Below are 8,516 nucleotides of genomic sequence, written 5' to 3' on the forward strand. Positions count from 1 at the left end.
TCCAGTGGCACAATGTGTATCTGTTTATTACTGACATTTAACTCAATCCAACACATAAAGGTGACAGTAATGTCATTACAGAAGATAAATTCAGATTTTATTTTTAATTAAATACCCACACTTGCAGTTTCTGAAAGAAGAAGTTTTTTGCACAAGATCAGAACAGTAAGATGCACAAAATTTATCCACCCTTAGAGGCCATTGTACTCATTTCAACACCAAAAGCAATTTTTCTTGCTTGTAAGACAGGAAATGGTCCAAAGCCATAAATAAACAGGTTGATGTCTTCTGCACACCAGATGGAACAAGCACTATATTTTTATACATTATCACCATTTATTACAACATTATTAGTGAGCACTGCACATTGCAAAACATCAGAAGCAAAATGGCAAGTCCCTGTCCCAAGTCTATATTTCATAAGGGTAGGGGCAGGAAGGATCAGCTGCATGTACATGTGGGGGACTGCTCATAATTCAGGAGAAGAGCAGCCAACTTGCATGTGGATGATGCTGGGGCTGTTTTCTGCCATTTCTGGTTAAAGGAGCAGGTGCTGGGAAAGACCTTTCTCTGGCTGAGGTGCTGAGAGCCACTGCTGGTCAAAGTAGACATGACAGACCAGAGGTCTGCTGCAGAAGAAAGCAATTTCTTGCTTATTCTCATGAGCATCGGTCATATGATAGCTGTGGAACATGTGTCTGTGCCAGACAGTATTGTATAAGACCTGGCTTTCCTTGTCCACTGGGAAGCACTAGAAAACTGCCATAGGCTGGAGACTACCCCTTGCAGGCTTCATTTCCTTCCACAGCAGAGACCTGGTAGTTTCAGAGGGGAGCTGTGTGGAAAGACCCTTAGTAAAGGCTTTGGAGAGCTTGTCCCTCTTTAAGAAAGCAAGGCTGCCATCTAGTGGTGAATCCAAGGTCTGCTGTCTCCTTTCCTGAATTTTCAAGCAGGGCCAAAACAATTAGTCTGTGTCTATGAAAGCTTCTATAATTCTATGTAAGGGGGGGGGGGGCATGTATAGCACATTTTGCAGTGACAGGTCTCTCTAACTTCACATCTTGTTGCACCCCCTAAATGCACACATGAAAGAAATAAAGGCAACCCACCCTTGATGGACCCGCTGCACGCATATGAGCACCTGTGTACGGCAAGCCACCCCAGTCTTCTGAAAAGTGACTGCCTTTTGATCTTTTCCCCCAGAGGTCAGAATTTTGGATACAGAGACATCAGGGTGCTGAACCTTTCATTGCTGAAAAATCCACACGAGGACAGTTACTCTCTTCTAACATTGCTGTAGTTGCTGACCTCAATCAGGTTACGGTCTGGGTCTCGGAAGTAGACAGATGTGATTGGACCAACTGCGCCAGTTCTGACTACTGGGCCTTCTTCAATTTTCACCCCACAGGCCTGTAAGAAAGGGGTTGGGGGAGGGAATAAATGGGAAAAGCATAACATGCAGCAACCTCTATCCCTTCCCCATCTCCTTCCCCAACATTTTTTCATAGAACAGACACTGAGCTTGTGGTGCTGTACTGTACTGGATTCAATCTGACATCAGGCCTAGGATTGGGACAAAACACTTCTTGGATTGATTCTTCTAAACCTTTTCCGTATCTTCAACCGTGAAACCATTCTGCAATACTTTGCTCAACAAGGGGCCCCATTTGGAGGCAGGTTTACCCCTGGAGGGCAGAATTCAAAGGGCTGTGCTAAGATAATATTATTGCTTCTGGTAGTAGGAATGGTTGTGCTGGGTTTCACAGGCTTCCATTTGTTCCCCCATGAACTTTAATATCTGTGTGAAACTACTAGGGGAGAATATACAACAAGGTGGGATAGTGAGTCTTTTGGTGACATCCAACTCTGGATTTTCCCTTTTCATCAGATCCAGGTGAGGCAGCAGAATTCATGCATGTCTGACAACAGTAGATGTGGCTGAATAAACTTTAACCTCAGTCCTTACAGAGTGTATAATTATGTGTTGAAAAGTCTGCCGTGGATGGAGTCACCACCCTCATGGATTCACGACCTGTTAGAACCTCTGGGTTCTTCATTGTCCACATGAAGTGGTTGTGACCTACAGTGCCCTTTACAGCATTGGTTGAGAATCCAGTTGTGCCTACTAATCTTACTATATGACAGAGATCTACTTTGCTATTGACAGTCACACTTTGTGACTTCCAGACTGGACTGCTCTAATGGGCTCTACATGGGACTGGTGCTGTAGGGCTGGTGGAGGTGGGGGTTCCCCTGCTGCCAGGTTCCATCTCAAATTTACCTTGAAAGCAGGTAATTTACCTCAAAAAAAGAGAGATATCCATCTGACATACAGTGACATCTCTACATCACTGCCCACATGACTTGGAAATGTTGTCATAACATCTGGGCTGTTGGGGTGATGCTCTGGTATTTGGGCAAAAAACTTTATGGTAGAAGCCAAATTCACCAAAGAGTTTTTGCCCAAATACCAGAGTGTTGCCCTGACTTCCTGGGCATGATGATGTCACTTCCTGGTCACATGGGCAGTGATGTTTACACATCACTGTACATTAAATGGGCCTTCCTGCTGCTCCCTGCTTCCTGCTCCTCCTATTCTCTACTGGTTGTCAGGAGGGACCTGACAACCCTATGGTGCTGATAGGCATCATTTGATATTCTCACCAATTTTGAGACAGCTGACTGTCAATTTGGGACCCATTTCAAGGTCTTGGCTTTGACCTAAATAATCTGAGTCCCTTTCTCCCCATTGCTTAGTTAGGGTTGCCAGCCTCCAGGTGGGGCCTGGAGAACACCCACTTTTACAGCTGATCTCCCATTGGCAGAGTTCAGCTCCCCTGGAGAAAATGGCTGCTTTGAAGGGTGGGCTCTATGGCATTGTAGCCTGCTGAGGCTCCTCCCCTCTCCAAACCCGGCCCTCTTCCCCCAAACTTCCAGGTATTTTCCAACGTGTACCTGGGAACCCCACTACTTATAGGCACTTCAGATATGCCAGCAATTCCCTGCTAACACATGGAGGTTAGATAGACCTCAATGAGAAGTGAGGCTTTCTCTGTTGCAGCCTGGATGTTTTGGAATGTTCCCATCATGGCTTCCTCCCTGCTCCTTCTCTGGAGGCAAGTTGCTTTTTCAGCCTGCCTTTGGTGGCTAAATTAAGACCTTTCCAGGGGTTTCTGCTGCTGTTGTGAAGCATCTTTATTTACATCTAGTTTTTGTCAGTTTTAAAATGCTGTTAGTGTTGCTGCAGTTTGTTTAATATAATAGACTTTCATGCACAAATCTGCTGAAAAGCAGCATGCACAGAGGCATGCCTTCACATAGATATTTCCTGTTTAAACTGATGCCTCTGTCAAAACCAAGGATGGGAGGGGGCCTCCAGGATGCTGCCAAGGGCCTTTGTGAAGTGCAAGCTTTGAGGGAGGGACTCTCTAGAGTGGCCCCACCTTGGGCTTTGGCTTCTGGCAGCCACCATCTTGCAGCTTCTGACCTTCAAGTGCCCCATCAGCTGCTCCAGAGGTATCTCCGTTATAAGGCAGATGTCCAGGGAACCTGGAACTGGGTGGTGGGCCTTGGGCTCGAACTCCTTCCCTGCTTCATGAAGGTTGAATTTCTGGTTCCCAAAATGCAAGGCTTTGCGGTTTCCCTGTTAACAAAGGAAAGTTGAAGGAGAGTTTCAGCAAGGGAGGGCTTCCTAAAAGCAAAACTGTATGAAAATGAGGGGCTGGAGATACACCCAAAGGGCTTGTTTGCACTGGAAACAGAACAGAGTGGGCCTGTATTTAAATACAAGTTAAAATTAATTCTATGTCTAAGCTAATCCATATTTCTGCATAAAGAAAAGCTTGATGTCTGTGATCCCAACAAATTATGCACAATTGCAAATATTTGCATCTTTGATATAATTTATTCTGGTCTTGGTGGTTATGGGGAGTGGCAAAGAACTCCCAGAAATCCTACTTAGCCCATCTCTATCCTGGCCTGTAAATAGAAACAGGAGGTTTCTGCAGACTTTCAAGCCTATGAGTTGGATCCAGACTACTTCTCCAGCTAACAGAAAGTACTTCTTTCCCCCAGAATGCCTTCTCACTGAAGCCCACTGATCTCCCCAAAATGCTGCTCCTGGGGGAGAGGAGCAGTCTGGAATGTCATTAGAGGCAAATTAGAGGTAGATGTGGTGGTGGTCAGTGTTCCCTCTAAGCTGAGTTAGCGTGAGCTAGCTCACAGATTTTTAGCCTCCAACTCACACGTTTTTGTCTTAGCTCAGGAAGGATGACCCCAGAGTACAATAATTTCTGCAGTAGCTCACAACTTTAAGGCCAGTAACTCACAAAGTAGAATTTTTGCTCACAAGACTTTGCAGCTTAGAGGGAACATTGGTGGTGGGGGATTGGCAGAAATTACACTTCTTCCTATCAGCAGAAAATTTAGTCTGGATCCAGCATTATGAATAATATCTATACGGCAAGAAGCACTTACTTGAAAATGGTCATAGATCCAGAGGAGTTAGCTGTGTTGTCTGTTGCTGCAAATTAGTAAAGAGTCCAGTAGCACCTTTAAGACTAACAAATTAACAAAATGCCACAATAAATTTATTAGTCTTGAAGGTGCTCCTGGACCCTTTATTATTTAAAAATGAAAGCTGAAATCGTAAGGTAGTGGAATTTGGCAACCAGTGCTAAATTTGGCACTTTTTGTAGTATCATACACAGTGCAGTCAGAATATCTGCACAACGCCAGTATTTCTGATGAATTGGTGTCTTTTCCTTGACTATAGCATGATCTGATCTGCCTTGTCCTTAACTATACCAAGATCTGGTCGCTGGCTATAACAATAAATATTACTATTACCATGATGTTGTTTAGTTGCTCTACAGGAAGCAGTTCCTTGTATTTCTGTCCTCTCTGCAGAGGGGGTGGCAGCTGCACAGGGGGCAGGTAAATATTGTGACCTCTTGGTCAAGACAAGAAGGACTGAAAATGCAATGAGTTTGCAGACTCAAGGCAAGCACTCCTTTGCTTTGTGTCTTCATTTTGCATTCATATTTGAAGTTACCCCATATTTGAAGATGCCCCAATCTGCCACCTCTAGGGCCACTCCTAGCAGAAGCTAAGTCTTCCTTGTTCCTTTGGGATCCATAATAGAGCTGGCTGTGATCTGGAGGGCCAGTCCCTGCTCAAGCACCTTAAATGTTATGACTTCCATGCCAAGAACCTGGGAGTAGAAGGCTGCTGTGTCCTCAATGTTTTCCACAGTCATCACCAGGTGATCCAGGCCATAGATGCAGCCCCGAAGTGGTGCCACATCACTCTCCTTCCAAGACATTGCCTGAGAGTCAAGAACCTGAAAGGGCACAAGGAGGAAGCCTCTTTGGAGAACTGTGATTACACACAATCTTGGAAGCTTAGCAGGGCCAACTCTGGCAAGTACTTGGGTGGGAGACCTCCTTGGAATACCAGGACTGGGAGGCAGAGGCAGGCTGTATCAAGCCACTTCTCAGAACATCCTCCAGGCCCCAGTAGGGGTTGCCAGAAGTCACCATGACTTCCAGGCACTTGCATGCACACATGCACAAATACAAAAAGTAAGCAATACTGTATACAGCTACACCACTCAAAGGCAGGGAAATATTCAAGGAAACAAAATTCAAGGAAATAGATTTTCATTAAAAACAACAATACAAGACTGCAAAAGCAGCTTTGGAATTAGACCTGTTCAAGACTGGAAAAGCAGCTTTGGAATTGTGATAATTCCCATAGAGACACAGGTCACAAGGGTGGACTTACGTGGCCTGTCCAGTTCTTTGGCTGTAGCCAGCAGTGGAAGCAGAATCAAACTGTCTCCATACAAACACATCTTTCAGCTCAGAGAATTCATGTTAAACATATGGAGAGCATAGGTTTGCCAGGTCTGTGTTGAAAAATACCTGGAGACTTTGAGGGTGGATTCAGAAAAGTGCAGGGTTTGGGGAGGGGAGGGGCCTCTGCATGGTACAGTGCCACAGAGTCCACCCTTCAAAGCAGCCATTTTCTCCAGGGGAGCTGATCTCTGCCAGCTGAAGATCAGCTGTAAAAGCAGGAGATCTCCAGGCCCAACCTGGAGGCTGGCAACCTTAGGAGAGTGTGAGGGAGATGGCTTTTTGGCAGAAATCACTGGGGGCTGGAACAGGGCTGTCAACTCCATCTTGGGAGCCTCCTAGTGATTTGGGGGTGGTGCCTGGGGAGGGCAGTGTTTTGGGAAGGGAGGGAGACCAGCTGGCATATGATGCCATAGAGTCCAGGCTCTGAATCTGCCCTTTCCTCCAGGGGAACTGATCTCTGTAGTCTGGAGATCAGATGTCATTCCAGGAGAAATCCAATTCCAGGCCTCCCTCGGAGGTTGGTAAGCCTACTCTGCTTTGCCTGCCCATTTTCAATTCACTCCTAAGGTTACAAATATGCAGTCCTCAGACTGCAGCCAGGGCTGTCTTTGCTTTCTGAGCCACACCTCTTTGGAGAAATCGCCACTGCTTGGGACGTTCGCCCTTTGCCCACCTTGGATTTGACACTGCACAGTTGGTTCCTACAGCCCTTCTCCTCCCTTCTGGCAGATCTTGCACTCAGAGTTCATGTATAAATTGTTCCCCAAACCAAAGCTGGTGAGTGGAGTGCGAGCAAATACCTGTAAAGGCAGGCAGGAAACCCTGTACAGCTGTTTGGGTTGTCAGGAACTGAAGGCTTCTCCAGCTGAGCATTTCCTGAACTGAAGGTGGAGTCTCGCGCAAGTTTGTTTGCCACTACAGCACGGAAACCCCTCCCAGAGTCACCAGGCTTAGCTGTGTTACGCCTCTCTGGATATCAGACATTTGCTAAACCTTGATTATATCTGCTGGGGCACAGGATTGACTGTTACTGAAGAAAGGCCCTTCCTGTGGGAAAACGGAGCCCCCTTCTGAGTCCCGGAGCAGAAGGTATGTTTTCCTGACCTATCTGAGAGGAGAACCGCTTCAGGAATATTCATAGCCACAAGGTCACTTGCAAATAGCTCCTTTATTTTTAAGTGCTTCACACAGCAGAATCAATATGGAACACCTGAAATAGCAAAACTGGATGCGATCAGGGGCGGGGGCTGGGCAATGGCAAAAGCTTCTGAGTGGAGGACACACCAGGGTGGCAGAGGCTGAGCCAGGAAATGTGAGCTGCTGCCTGCAGAAGGTCCAGCTGCTGCTGGGATGTAAGGTGTGCTCTTCTTGCATGAGCCGATGAACCCTGATGCTGTCTCACAGCAGGGTGCAACTGCTGCAAAGCATCTTGGAACATCCAGCTCTGACTGCTGAATCTTCAGAGCCAGTTTGGTGTCGTGGTTAAGTGTGCAGAATCTTATCTGGGAGAACCTGGTTTCATTCCCCACTCCTCCACTTGCACCTGCTGGAATGGCCTTGGGTCAGCAATAGCTCAGGCAGAGGTTGTCCTTGAAAGGGCAGCTGCTTCAAGAGCCCTCTCCAGCCCCACCCACCTTACAAAGTGTCTGTTGTGGGGGAGGAAAATAAAGGAGTTTGTGAGCTGCTCTAAGACTCTGAGATTTGGAGTGGAGGGCAGAATATAAATCCAATATCTTCATCTTCTTCTTCTCCACAAGCCCCATTGACATGAATGGACAGAGGAGATAGAATCATAGAATCATAGAGTTGGAAGGAACCTCCAGGGTCATCTAGTTCAACCCCCTGCACATGCAGGAAACTCTCAAATACCTCCCCCACATGCCCCCAGTAACACCTGCTCCATGCCCAGAAGATGGCAAAAAACAACAAAACAAAACCCACCAGGATCCCTGCAGAAAAATTGCTGCCTGATCCCAAAGTAGTGTGTGCAAGAAAAGGCCCCAAGAACTGAGCACTGATGCAACCCTTCCCACCCTCCCAGATTCTACCCCAGTGAGCCCCAAGTAATTGCTGACAGCTGGGGCAGACATGAGCCCAAATAGAGCCATCCTGCCCAAATTGCTGTGGCAGACAGTGATGGGCTGCATCTGCTGGGTACATATTTTTAATCCCTAGCCATACATTACAAACATCGCTTACTTGTGCAGGTAAGTGTGACTCATATTTCCTGACTTGGCTTAAAAGCTTCAGCCATCACTCCTAATTAGCAATGGGGTGAATTGGGGAGAGGGGTGAGGTGGGAGGGGGGAAAAACTCCAGAAAACTAAGAGGAGCACATTGTATTTCTCAGAATTTTATAGGACTCCTCTTTCATTTTGTTTTAACAGGAAAACTGGAAATGCCACTTATAAAAGATTTTCTCCTTCGGAATGGAATCGATGCAAGCCCTCCTGCACAGCACTGTCATTGCTCTTAAACATTAAGTGTCGGTTTCCAACCTTTGGTAGAAGCCTGTTAATTTTTCTGAGCTCTTCCCAAATATGAATCTCTGGAGTGTGGGGATAAGGAGAGAAGGCTGTTCATCAGTCCAGACAACAAACATTCCATTTTGTTGACTGCAATGTTGACGCTTGCTGTTTTCAACTCTTTGTTTTATTT

General features: G+C 46.3%; 1 protein-coding gene across 1 annotated transcript; it reads right to left on the reverse strand.

The window, feature by feature from the left end:
* Positions 1-6,741, reverse strand: GLOD5 (glyoxalase domain containing 5). The gene is made up of 4 exons (XM_060249655.1): positions 6,659-6,741; positions 5,183-5,341; positions 3,488-3,643; positions 1-1,410 (listed from the first exon to the last, which is right to left on the reverse strand). Exons 2-4 carry the CDS (start codon positions 5,321-5,323, stop codon positions 1,276-1,278), a joined length of 432 nt encoding a protein of 143 aa, XP_060105638.1. The 5' UTR covers positions 5,324-5,341; positions 6,659-6,741; the 3' UTR covers positions 1-1,275.
* Positions 6,742-8,516: the final 1,775 nt, after the last annotated feature.

This window comes from Heteronotia binoei, chromosome 11, assembly GCF_032191835.1.
Source record: "Heteronotia binoei isolate CCM8104 ecotype False Entrance Well chromosome 11, APGP_CSIRO_Hbin_v1, whole genome shotgun sequence".
Taxonomy (NCBI): Eukaryota; Metazoa; Chordata; class Lepidosauria; order Squamata; family Gekkonidae; genus Heteronotia; species Heteronotia binoei.

Bases quoted from the DNA above. Each gene is read 5' to 3' on its own strand.
- GLOD5 (XM_060249655.1), bottom strand. From the start codon at position 5,323: ATGTCTTGGAAGGAGAGTGATGTGGCACCACTTCGGGGCTGCATCTAT. The intron at 3,644-5,182 runs GTGCTTGAGCAG...CTTTGTTAACAG, and splicing joins TGGAAGTCATAACATTTAAG to GGAAACCGCAAAGCCTTGCA. The intron at 1,411-3,487 runs GTCAGAAGCTGC...CCTTTCTTACAG, and splicing joins AGCTGATGGGGCACTTGAAG to GCCTGTGGGGTGAAAATTGA.